Source organism: Cinclus cinclus, chromosome 7, assembly GCF_963662255.1.
Source record: "Cinclus cinclus chromosome 7, bCinCin1.1, whole genome shotgun sequence".
NCBI classification, from domain to species: Eukaryota; Metazoa; Chordata; class Aves; order Passeriformes; family Cinclidae; genus Cinclus; species Cinclus cinclus.
The window spans coordinates 3663126-3684541 of record NC_085052.1 but is presented as its reverse complement, the minus strand read 5'-3'; the positions used below and the strand labels follow the sequence as shown (position 1 = coordinate 3684541).

At 40.8% G+C, this 21416-nt stretch overlaps 1 protein-coding gene across 1 annotated transcript; it reads right to left on the bottom strand.

The window, feature by feature from the left end:
• Window positions 1–328: 328 nt before the first annotated feature.
• Window positions 329–21203, bottom strand: CHST15 (carbohydrate sulfotransferase 15). The gene is made up of 7 exons (XM_062496547.1): window positions 20646–21203; window positions 19577–19916; window positions 15721–15867; window positions 11144–11300; window positions 5382–5538; window positions 2003–2150; window positions 329–836 (listed from the first exon to the last, which is right to left on the bottom strand). Exons 1-7 carry the CDS (start codon window positions 21186–21188, stop codon window positions 646–648), a joined length of 1683 nt encoding a protein of 560 aa, XP_062352531.1. The 5' UTR covers window positions 21189–21203; the 3' UTR covers window positions 329–645.
• Window positions 21204–21416: the final 213 nt, after the last annotated feature.

Below are 21416 nucleotides of genomic sequence, written 5' to 3'. Positions count from 1 at the left end.
TTTCAGCCATCCATTCTTACCTGGATTATAAACTTTCTTTTACAAGAACTGTGGCCGGGAAAGCCCATTTATCTTGGAAGATACAAGTAAGACTTGGAAATTTATGTGAGTGCACTTCATCTTTCTTTCAGAATTAAGGAAACACAATCAGTGTTAGTGAAGACAGTTTGAAAACAAGCTGACAAAAAGAAAGAGAATTTTTGGTTGAATTAAATTAAAAATTTTAATGACTAAATGACATTGATTGCTTGAAAAAAAAAGACTGAATAACATATATTGAAAATGAGAGATTATAAGTGTAATTGTAGGAAACTGATGCTAACTCTTTGTTGCAGCATCTCAGAGAAGGTTACACTTCCACACCCCTGTGCAAGAGTGTAAGACCTCATTGTCCTCATGCTTGTCCACTCCTTTGCTGGGGTGAAAGAAGTTGCAATAAACTGATTAAAGCAAGATGCTTTCCATTCTCCCAAGGAAAACGTGGTAGAGTTGTTGAGACGTGCTGGCTGAAGGTGAGACTCTCAGCTCATCCATCAGCTGCTCTTTGGAATGGGGAAAAAAATGTAAAATATCCACGCACAAAAATAGAATTTAAAAAAATAAAAACTCCTTTAAGCACTGTAATTGTGGCAAGAAATTTACACGTTATGTCCTCTTCCATAAAAAAGCATCATCAAAAAGAACTTGTGCCAGTTTTGTATTAAAAGGCCTGTAGAAATCTCTTAAAATTGCCTTGGTGGTTGGCAGCATTGGGCCCAGGCTTCTGTCTTCAGGTCTTCGGGTGTTTGATGCAGGACTCTTGGTAATCAGAGCTTCTTGTTTCTCACTCAGAGGTCCTGTGGAAAAAGAGAATATTATCTTCAAATATTTCCCCCCAGAAATGCCCATCCTAAAGAAATCTAATGACTAAATCAGAAGGTTTGCCATGGGGAGAAAAAGGGAATTTTTTGTTAGCAGCCACAATGTTTCAGAATATCTAGAATATCTATCTAGGCTTAGATCAGTAAAATAAATCACTATTGGTAAGTATGGAAATAATACATATTCCTCTCCCATCGATTAATCATCCCTATAAAAAGCAGCATAAATCACTCTTGGAGGAAAATACCCGTTTTCAGAGAAAAAAAAAAAAAAACATGACTGAAGACAAGCTCCCACCCATTCTGGAGCTGCAGGTGTTTTATGCTGCTGTTTCATTTCATGGTGTGAGTTGACTGATACCCAACAGAAACTAGGAGTTTCACTGAGCACTCAGTGAAGCCCTTTTTGTTTTGTTCATTTTGGAGACTGGCAGTGGGATCAAAGTGGACACAGGTGTAGTGATGCCCCCACTTTGGGAATAAATGTGCATTAGCCAGATAAAAACCTACAGGGTTTTCCAGCACAAACCGTACTCGGGAAGCAGATGCCAAGCTTCTCATCTGCTCAGCCTGCTACATCCAAGCTTTCTCATCATCTAGACCAATCTTTGGACCAGACAGATAATTTCTCAGCCACATTTTCATTCTCTTGCTACTGTCAAATCAACATTGGGCAACGTTTTGTCTGCCGGCGTTTCTTCCGAGGATTAGCAACAGATGTCTCAATCAACACAGCAAAAACACAATTTCCCCCTTCTCCTTGGCTACAAACACATTTCATCATGCTCAGGTTTAGGTTCTGGGCTGGCAGCCCTTCAGTTTGTTAAAACTGGGGGGGATAACTTTGCATCTCCCTAAGCCCTGAGCACCTTCAGAAGCAGGGCTGGCTTCTGTATGGAAAATAAATCCCTGCATTCCGACTGACCTGGAATTTTTCTTTTTTCTTTATATACTCTTACTAAGATCTTCTAACGCCAGTCATTTGAGAATTTAATTTTGCCTGACTCCAGGCAATGAGATTAACGCATCCTTCAAGCCAGATTCCTTTGCTTCTCTTTTTGTTTCTTAATAAAGCAAAACCATCCTAAAAGAAGAAGGATCATAATGATTTTGCAAACTTAAACCATCCAGCAAGTACCTACCCAAATCCAGGAACTGGAACACCATGTGCATGGTGTACCTCATGTTTGATGCATGGTCCTCCAGGCGAAGAACAAGGATCTGATCTTTGTTAAAAACTGTCAGCCAGTCCAGGAGATATACAACATAGAGCCCTACCTGTAACCTCACCTGTAAGCACAAAAAAAAACCCAAATCAGTTCACCTTGCAACACTTCTAGCTGTAAAAAAACCCCTAACATTCACCTCTGTCATCTGGGCAGAAAAAAATTCCCAAAATGTGCTTTTAAGGAACAACAAAAGGATAGTATGTGAATATTTTTCAGTCTTCCTCTTGTTTTCTGAACAGCTTAAAAAAATCTTTGCAATCAGCTTTTCTGCTGGTGAGAGATGTCATTTTACCAAGCTGCACCAGCCCTGGGTCTGTGTAAAAGTGTTACACAGACACAATTGTGTGTAGAAGGATGCTCAGCCACCTCACATCCAAATTCCTCCATGCTCGGAGCCTTCATGGAGACACTGAGGGCTCTGAATCCCTGGATGAACAGTGACTCAAAGGAAAATACTCAGTCCCTGTTACCTTCTCCAGTCCCCAAGGCTGCTTATTTCAGTTTGATTTCACCTTGGGGAAATAATTTAGGGGTGGGCTTGGCAGTGCTACATTAAAACTTGGACTCAACCACCTTAAGGGTCTTTTCCAACCTAAATAATTCCGTGACTTTCAGCTGCACCAGGTCACGCTACCGTGAGCAGGACAAATATTCTGCCTCGCTGTCAGGTCTTAGATTTGGGTGCATTTTGCTGCATCCTCTGATTGCAATAATTAGGTTGAGATCTCAGCTGCAGCAGTGTTGATGGTGCCTTGCCTGAGTAGAGGCAAATTTTCAGCCTCTCCTGCCCTTATCTCTGTTTTTCTTCCCTCCTCAATTTTACATAACAAGTTGAAACATAAAAGGAGTAGCCTTGGTGTTCTTAAAAAGTCCAGCCTCCTACTGTGCTTATAAATATTTTTCTGAATCCCTTCAGGCTCAGAGGAGAGCAACATGAATCCCAATATGAATCTTTCATAAAAGAGATTTGACATCTTCAGCTCCCATTACCACAGAGCCCATGAAGTCAGACAGCAGCTCCTTTCACTTCTGACACTGCCCCACGACCTACACTGACACCTAAATTCCCCTAAAAAAGATGTATTTTTTATTATTGCTGAATTAGTATTAGCCTGTGTGATCTGGATGTGTGTCTTTGGCTGCTTAGAATGTAAGTCTCCATATTTAGCAGATTTCTTCACAGATGTGCTATAGAAACATCTGGAATCTCTTACTTGATTAAGACACCAGGCTAAGATGGGATAATTCTGGCAGGGCAGCACCCCAGCCCTCAGTCAATGCCTCATTCCACTCAGCACTGGGGCAAACTTGTGGTTTAATGTTTCTTTTCTTACTTCAGCCCCTTGTGAATAGTTTCTCCATCTTCCTTGCACACTCCTTCAGGCGCTGGCAGGCCACAATTGGGATCACCCTGATCACTGTGCCTTTCTCTGGGTAATGTTCTTCCCACTGACTCTAGGTACCAAACACCCTTTTCTGCCCCCTTAGCATCCATCAGCAGCCACGACGCCTAGGACACCTCTCTGGTTTCAGAAACACATTAACAAATGGCAAATCCCTTTTATCCCTGGCACAGTCGCAGAATTAGCAACCAAGTGAGCTCACCAGGCACAACAATCCTCACTTTTTCAATGCACAGCAAACCACAAACACAACAGATTTAGCAACTTGGCTGAAGAAAAAGCTAAAAAAGGCCACTGAGGAGCACAGTTGGCATGTGGGTTTTATTACAAACACCTGCTTGTGGCTCTATGAAGCAAAGAGCCTCCTCTGCTCCTCTCCAAAAGCACCTTCCTCAAGAGGGCTGCTGAAGACAACAAACAGAGATGGGTTCTGCACCCTGAGGATGAACATAAAAGGAAAATCTTTCCTTCTGGTTCTCTCTCTGCCTTTCTCTGCCACGCTGGAAGGAACACATTTGTGCAAGCAGATGGCTGGAAAGTTCTGTGATGCTGCCCAGCAGCAGCTGGTGCGTGAGGAAGTCCTGGGGGCTGCAGTCAGGGATGAGCAGCTCCAGTCTACCTGGTAAGAGAGAGCAGTGTCCCGTTTGCTCTGCTGCTGCAGAGCTCCAGCCCACGGAATACACTCCTGTACTGTTATTTTATCCAGTGGAAGAGGCAATAACTTCACTCCAGGGGCAAAGGAGGGAACTGTTCCCTCCGAAATCCTTTACAGCCTGAGCGAATCAAAGAGGCTTGAACGGCAACCTGGCCAGATGTGATACTTCAAGTCAATCTCTTCTGTATTAATTCTCTGCCCTTGAGCAAAATCTGAAGTCAGGTCTAAGCTAAAATTGTGAATTTTGGAATCCTAAGCCTGTAATACTTATCCATTGCCTTGCCAGCAGTTTCTGTGTTTTCTTGTATAATTTTCTGGCATGCATAATTTAGAGAAAAAAAGGGGGAAAAAAGAAGAAGAAAATAAATATTTTATCTGGTTACTGGTAGCCTTTTCTTACAAAAGAACGCATAATTTATTCTGATTTTGAGGCAATCTGGTAAAGATCTTTGCCAGAGCTGTTTTTTGGTGACATTAAATTGTAACCCTCTCTAAAAGTGCTCTCCATGCACTTGCACAACAGCAGGGCTGTGTTATCCCTGCTGCCATTCAGCAGGGAACAGGCTGAGGAGACAGCTGGGCCCCCACCCCATCTTTTACGTGTTTACCTTTATATGTACATCCTCCACTTGACAAACAAAGAGGGAGAAAGTTTTGGTTTCTCGCTGCTTCCTTGAGCGGGATTTTGGGTTTTTTAACAACATTTCCAGCACGCAGCTATCTGCCCTCGGGCAGGTTTCAGCCACAAGGTCTGCAAGCTCTGCCTCTCCAGGCAGGCAGCTCTGTTGTGATTTCATCTTCACTCACAGAGACCTTCCTCAGCCAACAGAAAGAGGTCGGGAAAACGCAGCACAGACTTGTTCCACAGGCTTCGCTTCTTCTGTGAAGGGGTCAGGCAGCAATCTGAATTCATGGGGCACTACATGTACTTTTATAGGGTTTGGAAGGGATCAAAAATGGACCAGTAAGGTACAGGATTGAAACACTGTCCAACTACATCGGGGTTCTTTGCGTCAAATAACCGATTAGGAAAAATCAATTCTAGCCAAGGATCTTCTAGAGAGATAAGCAAAGGTCTAACCTTTTTCTAGCATCAGTCATTCTCAGAAAAGCAGTTTTCCTCATCCCGAAGAGGACACCAAGGGGGCCTCCCAGGGGGATCTGCAGAGGGATCCTTCTCCTCCACAGCCCAGGCGAGAGCAGCCAGGAGCCAGAAGCGGCAGGGGATACGTACGGGCATGGCGTTGTTGAGGCTGTTGTTGTAGACACAGGCTCGCAGGGAGAAATCCAGCACGCAGCCCTCGAACAGCTGCAGGGACTCTGCCACCTTCTCGTGGAAATCCTCCGCGGATTTGTTGGCGCTGGCGAAGTACAGGTAATCAGAGTACAACCTGCAAGGGGAAAAACGTGGCACTGAGGGGACGGAGGGAGGTTCATTTACACAGCAAATTTGGTAGTTCCGACCAGGTAAAGGAATCCAACTTCTGTATTTTAAATAAAACGTTGTAAATAAATTTAAAATAAATAAGATACAGATTAATAAAAGTTGATAAATAAACAGAAGAAACGTAAATAAATTTTGGTAAAATGAAAATAAATTAAACTAAATATTAATAAATAAAAGAAACTACAATAAATAAATTGGCAATATATATAAATATAAAAGTAAAATAAAATAAAATAAATATTAATAAATTAAAGAAACTACAATAAATAAATCGACAAATAAAATAAATATATATAAAAGTAAAATAAAATAAAATAAATATTAATAAATAAAAGAAACTACAATAAATAAATCGACAAATTAAATAAATATATATAAATATAAAAGTAAAATGAACTAAATATTAATAAATAAAAGAAACTACAATAAATAAATCAACAAATAAAATAAATATATATAAATATAAAAGTAAAATAAAATAAATATTAATAAATAAAAGAAACTACAATAAATAAATCGACAAATAAAATAAATATATAAATATAAAAGTAAAAAAAATAAACTAAATATTAATAAATAAAAGAAACTACAATAAATGAATCGACAAATTAAATAAATATATATAAAAGTAAAATAAAATAAACTAAATATTAATAAATAAAAGAAACTACAATGAATAAATTGACAAATAAAATAAATATATATAAATATAAAAATTAAAAATAAATTAAAATAAATATTAATAAATAAAATAAACTAAAATAAATAAATCAACAAATAAAATAAATATATATAAAAGTAAAATAAAATAAACTAAATATTAATAAATAAAAGAAACTACAATAAATAAATTGACAAAATAAATATATATAAACATAAAAGTAAAATAAAATAAAATATTAATAAATTAAAGAAACTATAATAAATTAATTGACATTAAATAAATATGTATAAAAATATAAAAATAAAATAAAATCAAAATTAACAAATAAAAGAAACAATAAATAAACTCACATAAAATAAACATATATAAAAGTATATAAATAAAATAAAGTAAAATAAATATTAATAAATAAGAGACAATATAAATTAATTAATTGACATAAAATAAACATAAATTAAAATAAATACTAATAAATACAATCAACATCAATAAATAAATTGAATTAATAAAATATAAATAAATATTATCAATGAATTAAAATTTATAAAAATATAAATATAAGTATAAATATAAATAAACAACTATAAATAAATAGAAATAATAGAAATATAAATATGAAAGTAAATATTGATGTAAAATTAATGAAAATAAAGAAATAATATTAAATATTAAATTAAATTTTATTTCAATGAATGAAAACTTTAAATTAAATTTAATATACAACTAAATTTAAAGAAAAAAAATGGTATTTTAAATATTTTGTTTTAATTTTAAATAAAAACCAAAAAACCCCACCAAAAAATAAAACCAAATTTAACTAATTACAAAATCTTTTTAAAACTATCTAAATACAATTTAACATCTGTATTATTTGTAGTTTTCACTCAGTAACTAAACACTTAGAACTCACATTACAATTCTAATGATTCAATTCAAAAACTACTACTAAAAATCGTTTAAAAATACAAAAAAAACCCCCAATACCCAAAAACTTCTATCTTATCTCATACCTATTACTATATTTTAAAACCCCAAATTCAAAACCCTTCACCATATAAAATTACACCCTTCTATTCTAACCACACGCTAATAATTCTAACTCCATTACTCAAATTTCAAAACCTCCTCCAAAACTTCAGGTCAAATACAATACTCTTTTAAAAATCAATATCAAAAACCACAAAAAATTTAAAACTCCCAAACTTCCAAACCTCCAACACCACCCACAGCCTGTCACCCAGTGAGATTTTTTTTCCATTCATTTTAAAGTTTTAGCTCACAGCAAAACCTTCTCCAGGGGATTTTGAAGAACATCCCCACTTTCAAAATCTGCACCCCTGGAGACTTGACCCTAGAAATTGCGTGAGCCAATGTTTTCACCTGAAGGTAAATGTTTAGACTTGAAATCCATGTTGTGTGTGAACTGAACTGGTCTCAGGTGGTGTCGCTGCCCCTCTACACCTGGGGTCCATGGGCAGGAACAGCCCTCGTCTCTAAAGCTTCAGGCTGATTTTAGAAACTTTTACTTTAGGTGGGTTAGAAAGAGTCGTTCTTGTATCATGAGCAAGCTGGCCACCATCTTGGTAAGAAAGAGTCCACATTTCCCATTCCTTTTACAGGAAGCTTTACCTCCAACCTCATGTTGGCTTTCCATCAAAAACTCCCAATTTACACCATTCTACCCGTTGATTTTCCTTTCTTTTCTTTTTTTTTTTTTTTTTAAGATGAAGCAGGAATTTCTCTTAAGTTACAAAGCATTATCATCAATTGCACACTTTTAGCACAAGTTTTCCAATTACTTAAACTCACTTTAAAAAGATAATGTGAATTCAAATTCCTTTGGGGATGATGTGATGAAAAAACCCAAAACATACAGGCAAGGAAAATATTAATTTTAGCATTAACCCCTGAAACCTCGATTAGGCTTTCGTAAGATAAACATCTTTTAAAGGGATTAGGAAATTCTCAGACACGACATAAATATTAGATCTGCTGAACTTCATAATTAGGCTTAGAATGACCAGAACCACAACAGTACCACAGGATTTTGAAGACAATTTTGTATCACTCAAGGAATCCATTCCCCAAGCGTGTTTGCAGCACAGATTTGATGCCTCCATAGTCCCCATCTCTCAAAATTCCAGAAATCCTACATATTTTTCAGCCTCTTTCAAAAAACCACAGGTGTTTAAGAAATAAAAACACCAATCTATTTAGGTCTCACTTATTACTGCAGTAACCTTTTGTATTGCACTTTATTTATCCTTTAATTTTCCCTAGATTTCCATGGGTACTTATAAACACCTCATTTGGAAAGTTTAGGCCTTAATCCAGCAAAGCACTTAAGCACAGGAACAACCTCTCTGTGCTCATTATTTATGCCAGTGTTCTGCAAGAACAGGATTTTAATTCCCATGTGAAACAAATGAAGACCCTCTGTTTGTTTAAAAAAAAAATTTAAAAAATTAAAATAAAAAAAAAAAGAAAAAAAGAAAAAGGGAAAAGCTGAAGGACCAGGCCAGCTGAGCTCACCCAAATTAGACACACAAGAGCATCTCCTGCTCGCAGGAAATGTGGGTGTCAGGACTCAGTTTGTCCCAGGGATGGTGGGACTGTGGTGAAAGGCTGTGAAGAATCTGCCAGCAGCCATCAGGCACAGCATGGGCCAGGCTGAAGCATCATTAAAAAGGTTTAATATGACTGCTTGGTATTCCTAACCATCCATCAAAAGAAATGCATAATTTTTCAGACTTTTTGGCATCTTATGAAAAACTACATTCTTGAAGACAAGTTCTCCTTCTGCAGGGGAGTTGAGATTTTCTTTCCATTTTTCTTTTTAGTTTTTTCCCATCTGTTTTTAATTCTGGAGACATCTGCCTCTGCTGATTAGGATTTCAGCTGCTCTAGCTACTTGAAGTCCTTCCCTTCAACCTCCAATGAAATAATGGCACCGGTTGACAACAACCATCTCAAAAAAAGATTTCATTCAAATATTCCCTGCTGGGGATAACCCAGACTTTGTGCAGGTTAGATCAGAGCCCATCCCAGCCCCCTGCCCTCCTGGCTACTCCAAGGAACCTGTCCCACTGCCTGGCACCACCAACAGATGGGGGCTGTCCCTTCTGCTCCTGCAGCTCAGATGAACCATCAGGAACGCAGGCAATTGCAAACAAAAAGGCAGCAATTTGTCCTAAACACAGTAAAGGAGATGAAGCTGACTTTTCCTGTCACCCCTGCTAAAGCTGGCAAAGAGCTCCACCCCCATTACAGAGGGTGGTAAAGGCAATCAGGGAGTTTGCAATTAATTTCCAGGAGGAAGCCACTCCAGCACTTTCTCGCATAAAATTATCATCTGTTAACTCCTGGGGTCAGGAGATGCTGTTGAAGTTGAGCTGCATTTCCTGACACAGGAGCTGGGAAACATCTCCCAGCCCTGCTCTCACCACAGCCACGTCCTGCCAGCAGGGAAGCTCCTTGGGGAGCACCACCCCAGCTCTGGAAGCTGCTGGGCAGTGGGCACAGGCTGCCTGCATAAGCACCACGGGTCTGCTCTTCTCCCAGAGCCACCAGAGCCTGGTCCTCGCCATCACCTGCATCCCACACCATCACCTGCATCCCACACCATCACCTGCATCCCACACCATCACCTGCATCCCACACCATCTGCATCCTCACCATCATCTGCATCCTCCCCATCACCAGCATCCCACACCATCATCTGCATCCTCACCATCACCAGCATCCCACACCATCATCTGCATCCTCACCATCACCAGCATCCCACACCATCATCTGCATTCTCACCATCATCTGCATCCCACACCATCATCTGCATTCTCACCATCACCTGCATCCCCACAATCATCTGCATCCTCATCATCATCTGCATCCCACACCATCATCTGCATCCTCATCATCACCTGCATCCCTCATCATCACCTGCATTCCCACCATCACCTGCATCTCCACATAATCTTCATCATCACACCATCCCCTGCATCTCCCACCATCCCCTTCCTTCCCTGAGTTTTTCTCACAGTGCTCTGAATGTCCCTATGGAGCTACGGTGAGCAGGAATTCACATCCCCTCAGTCTGATCCTTGTGGACTCTGCCTCCATCCCTTCCACCCTCCCCATCACCCTCATCATCATTATCCTTCAGAGGACACACTGGGAAGTAACGTCCCATGTCCCAAAAATCTGCAGGAATACTGGAGAGAAAAAGTGAAATGCAAGTAGAAGTCTGGACATGCCTGACTCTCCATAGCCATTTAAAACAGCTCATACCTTGGCAAAAGCCAAGCCCTTCCCCGGCAAACAACATAAGGAAGTCCAAGGATGAACTGCTGTAGCTGTTGGCTGTGCAGGCTACAAATGCCCAGTGAAACTTTACACAACTGTCTCACCAAGCACTTCAGAGTTTAAGAAAAGTTTATAATTTGCTGACTCCCGAGCTATTTAGTCATTCTTAATCATTATTATTTAATCAGTTTGAACTGCAAACCCCATGAAAACACAGATTTTACTACTTAAATGAAATGAAACATTTCCCAGGACGACTTCTGCTGAGATTGGAGGATGCAGTGCCCTCCTAGTCTAAAAAGCCCTGCTGAGAACCAGGGCTCAGGCAACGGCATTAGACTGCATCTGGAAACCTATAAATTCTTTTCTCAGAGTAGCTCAGGAGCCCAGGCATGGTACTCATGGTGTTCACACTCGCATGCTTCTCTTTACAACATTATCACTGCTACCTGTGCCAAAATACACAGAATAAAACCCCTCTTACCACAACCAAGTAGCTCCCAAACACCACGTGAATATTTACTTGCATCCAACAGAGTGAGAACTAAAAATATTATTGTAACAAGAAAATCCTCTTGCTCACCTTTCAACAGGGTCCCTCAGCATGATGATAAGTTTGGCATTTGGTTGGAAGGCATGGATGAAATCCTGGATTAGGAAGGGAGGTTCTCCTTCAGTACTGTTGTCATAGAAGAAAATCCAAGCATTGTTGTCCCACATTGTCGAGGCACTGGCCTCTCCTGGAAATGAAAAGCATCTCTGCTGGTAACTCATTGTGTGCTTCATGTTGGAATGGAAATTGGCTTGAATTTTTTACTGCTACAGGTAGATCAAAATTGACTCAATGAATTTCAACACACCTTAGTTCTTGCAGACTGCTCTGGCTGAAGCTCTCAGAGCTGCAGCAATCCCCCTGCCCTGTGCCTTTGGGAATGCAGGGGTGGTTAAGGCAGGCTTTATGCAATTCTACCTGAAATATTGCTCTCCATAACCACACTGCTTCCTGCTGGTGGCTAACACATTCAAATAGATTTAATTTGGGCTGGAATGGACTGCTCAGGATTTTAGCACATTTTCCAGTGAAGAATCGTGGAACCACAGAATGATCTGGGCTGGAAGGGACCTTGAAGATCATCTTGTTCCCATCCCTGCCATGGACAGGGATGCCTTCCACTAGGCCAGGTGGCTCCAAACTCCATCCAACCTGGCCTGGAGGAGGAAGGAGTTTGTCCCTGCTGAAGCCTTGCAATGTTCTTTGTAGCGCCCACATGTTGGCCTTAATGCTCACAAACCTCAGAGCAGAAACTTGCTAACAAATTGTAATATTTCCCCCAGAAAAATGTGGATACCGCCATGCCTGCTGATCAACAGTGTGGAAAACATGATCAGGAAAATCAGTGAGCATATAAGAAATATTTAAAAAGCAGCTGAGATGTATTGTTGAGGTTTGAAATATTATTTTATACAATTATTAATGTAGAACCAGTCAGCTATTTAAATAGATAAAGGGTTTATAGAATAAATAGCACACTTTGGTAAAATACCAGATTTTGGTATTTAGTGTCCTTTGGTGTCTGAAGAAACTCACTTGGAATGCAATGCTACAGGGAGAAATGTATTCAGTAAAAATGTCTGCCAGAGTGAGGTATATGATGGTTCAGCTGCTAAATAAATGAACTGATATGTTGTTTTGAATTTTGTAACCTTCTCTGTCTTTTTAACTAATCCTGGCATTTATGTGGCACAGTACTGTTCAATAAAACATGTACAGAAGCTTTTTGGGGACTTACATTCTGTGACAGTCTAATGAAAGCTAATTCTTGCTAATGAGGTTTTTCAAATCAAAGGGAAGGAGATTAAAAAAATAATAATGTTGTAGGCTTATAGACTTGTACATTATTTCCCTATTTTTTCTTCCTTCCGCCACTGGAAAAGCCCAATAAAGATTTAAAAATATGGACAAAACACAACAGGAGAAAGGTACTGGCTCCAAACTTCATCTGAACATAAAGTGATTCATTAATAAAGTCTGGGAGTTGTTAGAAAACACATTAATCTTCTGTCACGTTCATTTTGCCTCTTTTCAGGAGGAGGAGATCAGGTCCACTGGCTATAGCTGGGCGTCCACAACAGCTCCACTCTTCCATTCTAAATTAATTAGCCAAAGCGCTGCCTAATCACCAGCAGGCTTTGACTTGTCAATTAAAACTCAATTAGCCCAGCTCCCACGCTGGGTGAGGCAGAAACACAAAGGATTAAACAGAGGCCAGGAGCTGAGCCAGCCCTGCCACAGAAACCTCTCCTGAGCCACCAGGACGTGGGGAATTGCAAAGGTTTCGAGCACCTGCAGGCAGGGATTTGCTGGAGAGGGCACTGCAGGGATGGGAGCAACCTTGGGAAGTCCCTGCTCCATCTCTGAAACTGCTCCCTCAAAAATGTTTGCCTAAATCATGCCAAGGCAATTAAAGTCTATGAGCTCATCAAGCCACCCATTCCTCTCCAGACTAGATCTGATCAGCCTTCCCAGTTCTCTGCTCTGCTCCCTGATCACCTTGGATGTTCTGCTGGATTTATCCCCATTAGTGTAGCCAGACCTGTAAACACTTCCTTACACTTCTGCAATGTGAACTACAAAAAAAACCCCAAACCCAGTGCATTCACACATAAATGGACAGATTCCCTGAACATCAGAGCCCCCATCCCACAGAAACTGTGAACTCCACCACCCGAAATCTGCAGGCAGGACACAAGTCAGGGAAAATCCTATCATCAGAAAGCTTGGAGGAGACCTCAGAGATTGTCAGGTCCAACCCAAGATCTCAGGCACAAAACCAAGTCATGCTAAAGCATCAACAGGGCTCGAGGTGCTGCTCCAGCCCAGCAAAACCTGGGGTCAGGAGGGTAAATCTTCCCACAAGATGACTGTCATGAATTTAATGGAGGCGTGGGGGGGGAGAAATATATAAAAATACAATAATCATTCTGGTCCCTGCTGACTTTTATAATTCTAATTTCTTGAAGCAGGCAAACAAAAATTTTCCTGAGAATTTGACAGTGGTTTTGTTTTATAATACAGGTTTAATACCTGCACAGAGAACAAGCCATACTAAACAAGATATGAATTAACCGTCTACAATTAATTATGTTTAATTATGCCAGTGGAACTCATTTTTTTTTTCAGAGAAGAACATATGAATTATTAAATTGCCAAAAGAATGGTGCATAGCCTCCTCATTCAGTCATTAATGGATTAACATCATACTGTGTTTTCACAAGTCATTCCTCTGAATTTATCTTATTAATGATCTCACATAAACAAGTCCTGCTCAGAATGCCTCTGGCTGGATCAGCCCTGTCCTCTCGGGTTCATCTCTAAACAGACGTTGGGTTTGTTGTTTTTGTTTTTTTTTTTGTTTTTTGGAAAATGCAGTTATTACCCTCTAGGTTTAATATCCAAAGAAGCTTAAATTTTCAAAGCAATATAACATGATGAACTACTGAAATATTTAGAGTTTTAATTTGATTTCTCTTTGCAGTCATCTGAAATAAGGAAAGGAGGATTATGAGCAAACCTGATATTCATACAGATTCATTTTAGGCTAGATGGCTTTGTTTTGTGTTTTACCAAGGTCATAAAAGACTGCCTTAATGAGTATAATCATTCAAGACTTTTCCTGTAAACTTAATAAGAAAACCCAGCAGAACCTTAATAACACAAGAAATGAGACCACAGGAAAAAGAAACACAAAGTGAACTCTACAAAAAGCTGCAACAGGAGGTGGGTAATCAAAGATGTACGTTGCCAATTAGATTAGTGAATTTAATTAGTATAAGCACTTCACCCATGAAAGGACAGGAGATATTATTGCAAGTAGCAGAAAAATCCACAGATGTCCTTGATGGCAACATTTCTTAAGAACCCCATCTTGCAAACGTTGGTCAGTGGTGCAAATGTTTAATAAAGTGAATGATGGACTTAAATGGAGGCTGGGGAAGTCACACTGAACAAATGTAACTCAGACAAGGCTCTGGTTTAACCAAGGTATCATCACCACCTCCTCCAGCCAGCAATAGGTTAAAAATTTAGATCATAATGAGACCAAACCCTCAATCATTCTGAGGGCAGGCAGCAAAAATCTTGTCTGTATTTTCTGTAGAATTGTGACTTCAAACCTACTTGATCAGTCTCTTTTTGACAGGGAACTGTCACTTGCACAGCTACTTTTTGCGTGGAATGTGTCTGGTTTCCCTGTGAAGTAAGACTGGTAAGATTCCCATCCCCTCAGTTTTCTGGTTTTAGCAGACAGAAAAAGCAGAATTTAGAAGTATTTGATGTTCCTCGTGGGCACTGTAAACCAGTACACCATGGACCAGGGTGGATGAGCCCGGTGGATTAACCACCGTGTGTCATGAAAAGCAACCCACGGATCCCTCCCTAGAGCCCAGTGCTCACCATGGACTTCCATAAGGTACAATAAAACAGCACTATTAGACCATTTCTAGTGGTAATTAGGTAATTTAATACCAATTAATTAGATCCATTTCTTCTGTTGGAGCTTGAGAAGAGCCACTGGGAGCTTTTGCTACCACATGACCCACCAGCTCCAGGATTTCTGCAGCACTCAGTGTGTATCATAACACCACAGTTACTGATTTATCCCAGACATTGCTCCAGCATCTGGAACTGAAGCCACAATCCCAGCGCTACAGGCAATCCCTTCATAATTGCACTTCAAGTGGATGTGGCATTTGGGGACATGAGTTAGTGGTGACCTTGGAAGTGTTGGGGGAATGGATGGACGTGATGATCTTAGAGGGCTTTTCCAACCTAAATGATTCTATGAAAATTGTGTTTAAAGGAGTCACCAAGGTCATTCTCATTCTTGGAGAAAAAAAATCCACATTAATTAAATGCTGATGTTCATCAGATATACAGCACTCGCTCAGGAATTTTCTGAAGATAATCACAGCTTCTTAACAAAGAAAGAAGGAAAAGAAAGCCTGCAGGAAAATGAAGCCAAGAGCTTCCAGGCACACCAGAGAAGAGCAATGTCAGGGGCTCTGTGCTGAGAACCAGCCACAAAATCCCCCTCCAGTGCCTCAGCTCTGAGCACTGCCAGTGTGGAGCTACAGAGGATTTGGGGGCTGGTTTTGCCCTACCAATGATGATGTTGTTCCTCTTGCCACGCTCCTTGACTGCATCACTCTGCAGCACACTCTGGATCTGGTGTGCTGCCAGGTCAAACAGATCCAGGTAATCTTCCACCGGGTAGCGGTCGTGAAATCCATCCCTCAGCCGGATGATTCCTGAAAAAAACAGCCGGAGAGAGAGAATTAAAATCAGCAATTACCACAAGAACAGGGGAAGACTAACCACTGGTGCAAACCAAGGTGGTTTCACAGATGTGGCTGGCCCCGAGCCAGCCAACACCAGCACGAGATCAGACCGAACAAGTGCCACCCTCAGATGAAAGTGCCAATAATGAAGTGGATGAGACCTGAGATACTGAATGATTACATCACAAATACACAGTGATAGGAAATATTTTAAGCTCTCTGTTTTGTAGTCCGTGCATGAATGAGCTTGGATTTATCTTCTTCTAAATTTAGCTTTTGGAAGGAATATAGAAGATAAGATTCTACTTCCATTTGCACCCATGTAAATTGCAGTAATATTGGACTCCCACTAGATTTAATGTTTTGAGATTGAGAACAGGCTCTGATGCCAAATATGCAAATCAACACACACTGGGAAATCATTCACGGATTTTTTCCTTTCACAGGTATGCAAATAAAGCTCCATGGTAGTATCTTATTTTTCTCTTCTCCTTCCCTACACTCCAGGGTGAGTTCAGTATCACCTGCCCCACGCGTTTCTCAGCGTCTTGAGCTGCATCCTGTGATGTTTATACTCCTTTTCCCACTCCTGTTTCCAAATCTAGTCTCACTTCTCCATTTGCTGTACAGGCTCCCCACACAGGACTTCTCAGCTCTCCCTTTCTTGTTCCCACAAGACCAATAATTATCAATTATGTGAGAGGAAAGCTCAGCAAGGGAGTTCTTTTGTCCATTGCCTCTGATTTTCCCCCTTTAGGAAAGTGGGATTTAATGAGGGTAGAAGAAAGTTCAACAGAGTATTTTGACTTGTTTTGAGGGGGGAAGTAGTGCTAAGCGTGGTGTGCCACAGACAGCCTTGGTTTGTTGCCACCCCACTCCTGGGAACAGAACCAGTGGCAAGGAGCCAGGAGAGAGAGACAGTCAAGCTGAGACAAAGTCCTGTGGAGCATCAGCCATCCCAGCAGAAGGGGAAAGGAGTGATTTGTGAAATGGGGCCTCCCCAGAGGGCTGTTTTGACTTCAGCTGAAATTAGTCAGTCTCATAAAAATCCACTGAATCAGAGGATGCCAGTGAACAAAGAGACTTTCTTGTCCAGCTTAAGTGTTAGAAACCAAACCAAGTTAATAGCCAGGAGCATAGGAGTCATAGCCCCTCGCTGGCTGTCTCAGTTTCACTTGTGAGGGTGTTTGTCATATTCTCTGTTTTTCTTTTTTTAATTTTTAAATAGTAACCATTAGGTAATGTACTTTTAAGGCAGAATTAATGGATTAGCCACCAGGAATAAACTTGATCTTTCATGCTCAGTCGCAGACAGCTGAGATGATCAGGTCATCCTTACAGTTCCCTCTCCCATGAGACCACGAGCTCTGCAATGTTTCCTCATTCTCCAGCTTTAAAAAACAACTTCAAAAAACTGAATTATGCAAAGAATGTTCTCTTCAAGGATCAGCACTTGGTCCCCAGTGGCTGACCACAAGACTCTGCAAGTGGAGGGTTTGTGAATGCCAGCACTGAGATAGGAATTCACCCTTGTTCTCAAGTTAGATGCACTCCAGCCTGATTTTTTGCATTCTTCTGCCTGTTTGGAAGGTCAGGTTCAGAGCTTTAGTGAGCCCAGTCTTGCTGAAGTGAGGTTGGGTGCCTTACCTCCTCCAAAACTGATTCCAAACATTTAAGTTGAGGCTAATGAAAGTGGAGGAAACTATTTGGTGTAAAACATTTCAGTTTAAGGTATCAGTTGAGTTCAGCTTTTCCTGCCAGCACTGCCATGGAACAGAAAATCTTCCACAGATTTTGCTGACAGTCCCTTGTTTTCATCAGTTTATCTGAACATGAGAAAAATTTGTGGCTTCCCCTGGATCCCTGGAAGTGCCCAAGGCCAGGTTGGACACTGGGGCTTGGAGCAACCTGGGATAATGGAAGGTGCCCCTGCCCATGGCACGGGGTGGAACTGTATGAGCTTAAGGGTACCTTCCAACCCAAACTATTCTATAATTCCCACGTTTTGTCTCCAGTCAGCTGCTGACTGTGATGAGCAAGTCCCTTCTCATGGGTCCTCAGGGAGCACAACGATGCTTCTCTGACTTGGTGTCACTCCTCAATTCACACTGGTGCCTCCAGTGTTTCTCAAACAGGACTAAATTATCTCAAAAGCAAGGCTGCATTTTCATCACATTGCTTTACATCTTAGTTTACAAGAAAGTACTTAGAAAATGTCTGAAGTATTTATTTTGGCAACTTTCTTATTTCTTATTTGGCAACTTTCAGCATTTGTGAAGGAAGAAAATTGAAAATTTAACAGCAAAATCATGAAATCCCATCTCTGTGGCTGAGAGCTCCTCAGCAAGAAGCAAGGAACAAAACCCTGTCTGCAGGAGCTCAAAGATTCTTCTGGGATTCAGAGCGCAGGGAAACAAGATGGAAAGACAAGACCACATGAAGGAGAAATAAAGAATATGAGGTATGATCTCAAAATAAAGAATAGAAGCAGCACTGCTGGTGTCCCAACGCCTCAGAAAGTGTCCTTTCTTGTCTTTAGCCACAGAAATTCGTTATTTTCCCATTACCAGGAAGCTTAGAAAAGCACCAAATAAAAGTAGTGATCAAAGTCCTCTTCTACCGTCCATTGCCAGTTTTTCCCATTCCAGTCTGTGCCTGCCATAAAGCAACAGCAAATGAGAAACAGAATTTAAGATGCTGCCAAAATAAGCAGAATCTTCCTCTTGGACACAGTAAAATCACTGAAAAGTCTTTGATCTTTGATACCAAAGTCATACAAAGTGAGGGCATGCCAGCACTTAACAGCCAGGCCCAAGAAGAGGAAAATCCAGTGCCTGGGTGGAATACAGAAGGCACAACTCTCATCCACATGAAGAGGGCAGCAGTTAGGAAATTAAAATGGGTCTTCTGCAGCTCATCTAATCTCTAACCACAAGACTGACCTTTCTCAGCATCCAGAGAAAGACAACAAGCAGAAAAACACTTCAGATGGACAAAATTCTGTGCTCAGCTCCACTGCCTCAGACACCCTTTGGAGGTGCAATCACCAGGGGTGGGTGCCTTTTGCTCCAGCTGACCACAACCCCAGCTATTCAAGTCTGCCTTCAGAGATAGAAATACAGATATCATCCAGGAAAATTATCAAAAATATGTGCAGGGCCCTCAGTGTGAGAGAGATTCCTCATGCAGATAGTCTCTACTGATCAGTGTTGGCCAGAGCTGTGGCACTAATGAAGCTCCTGCCACAGCTGTATTTATTGAACCATAAGGACCGCAATTTTCAATAGTGACCCATCATTTATTGATGTAAGAAAGGCTTTACAGAATTTTGCAGTACAAAACTATCGCTGCTGCTCAACTCCCCCATGACAACCTAACAATTTCTCTTCTTGCCTTTATAAATTCATAAGGCCAGTTCTATCCAGGTTTTGTTTCTCCTTAGATTTTCCAAACCGCTGCAAACAGACCAGATGAAATGTGCATTTTCTCAAGAGGTTTAACCCAAAACACCACTGAACAAAAGCAGGTTGTGCACCCACCACCTCCATTTCTCAAAACCATCGACTCCGGCAGTTTCTAGGCAAGCCAATACGGAGCAAATCTATAAACTTCATCCCAAATACTTAAAAAGTTTCAAGAAAGACAACTTGCCTGGATAGCAAAGGACATTTTCACTCACCAAAGCGTTTCCTGGTCCACCAGTGGGGCTCCTTGATGGCTGAGAAGCGAACGTCGGGGTGCAGCCTGAGGCGGTCGTACAGGTCCGTGGTGCCACACTTGGGCTGCCCGATGATGTAGAAGTGTGGGAGGCAGCGCAGGCGGTAGTGTTTGTCCTTGTAGTGGTACAAGTGGTTCCAAAACACCTTCCTGAGGTAATCAAAAATGATCCGAAAGCGCTTGGAGTACAGTGCGTAGGAGTTGGTGGCGTAAGGATCCGTGGTTGTGTTCCCTCGGTACTCCTCGTACCAACAAGGGTTCTTGCTGTTTGGAAGGAATTTGTTAGGAATTACCGAAAACATCTGCAACATAAAGAACAACAGTTTCAGTCAAGGCAGCAAGCAATCAGTTATACTTTTCTTACTTAGCATGGTGAGAGAACAGAAACACTGCCTGGATATTTCTACCTACAGAGTTGGCCCCGTTTATTGCTTCTGATGGCACCAGGACCAAGTCCTTGTGCGCCCCATTGGACAGGGAGACAAGTATTTAGAAATTCTTTTATTTTAAGGCCAGAAAGGGCTTCAGTAATCCCCCCAACTCCTCTGCAACCCCCAAGAACTTACTTTTAAAGCCAAACGCCTAATACTCAAATCAAATTACCTTCCAGTTTTTAACTCCGAAATACAAGGTTTGCAGTGATTTTCAGGCAGGCACCCTGGCAAGCAGTTATTAGAAAGGCTCTTTTCTTATTTATCATTTCAGGTGACAGGTAAATCTAAGTCACAATGATTTTGCATGAGAGAAGGTAAAAGTTCACTGACATTGTACCGCTATCAGAAGATTGCCTGATTTTTTGCTTCAGGTGTCAAGACCATTTATAGAACCCATCCATCCTGCCCATGACTCAGAGGGATGTGATCTACAATATCAACTTCTCAACTGCTGTGAATCAGGAGACTCTAGATGGTTTAAATCACTGTATGAACACCCAAAGACTTGCACTTTTTTATATCTAGGCTAAAGACTGATCCAAAAGCCTTGAAATAAGGATGTAAAACAGTTTAAGGCACACCTCAGTTCATACTTACGTGTGGCTCTTGCTTCCTCAGCTCTTCTAAATCAGGGCGCTGCCTCGTAATAAACTCTATCTTCGAAGTAATGGTGTCAATAATTAATTTAATGCTTGGATAATCCTTTACATATGAAATATTCATTTTTGAAGGCTGGTAATAGTCTTTCATGTCACTAAGGCTTTCATTGTCCATTAAGCTGGGATTGCTAGCAAAAGCTCCGTAATGGAAGGGAGACGGGATCAGCAACAGGCCATGCTTGGCTCCAGTCAGGATATAGGACACCATCACCAGAGTCATTATGATCAGCCCAAACATCAAACTGCAGAGCTTCCCCTTCCTCAGGCAGAAAAACCCATTCCAGCTCTCACAGTGATCAGTCCTCACTTCCAGAACCGCGAGCCACTTCATCTGCTTGCTGTCGGTGTACAAAGGGATTTTATTTTCTCCTCTGCACACAGGACACTTCTGGTTATTGTGGTCAGGTCCACGACATCTGAAACACTGTCTGTGCAAGTCATTTGGTAATAAATGTATGCAGCAATTAATGCAATACCTCATATTACTACTGTTAAACTCCTACATTAATGAGCCAAGCACAGCCATAAAAACGTTTCTGAAGGGTATGAGTCATCTTCTGCACAAGTCTGAGATTTTTTCGTTCCTGGAGTGGTTCTACAACTACTCAGCAATGCAAAAGGACAGGTTCAAAACAGAATAAAAAGTGACATGTGTCACAGGAAGAAAAGCCCCAGCCACCACCAACACACAAAAATAGATGTACTCTGG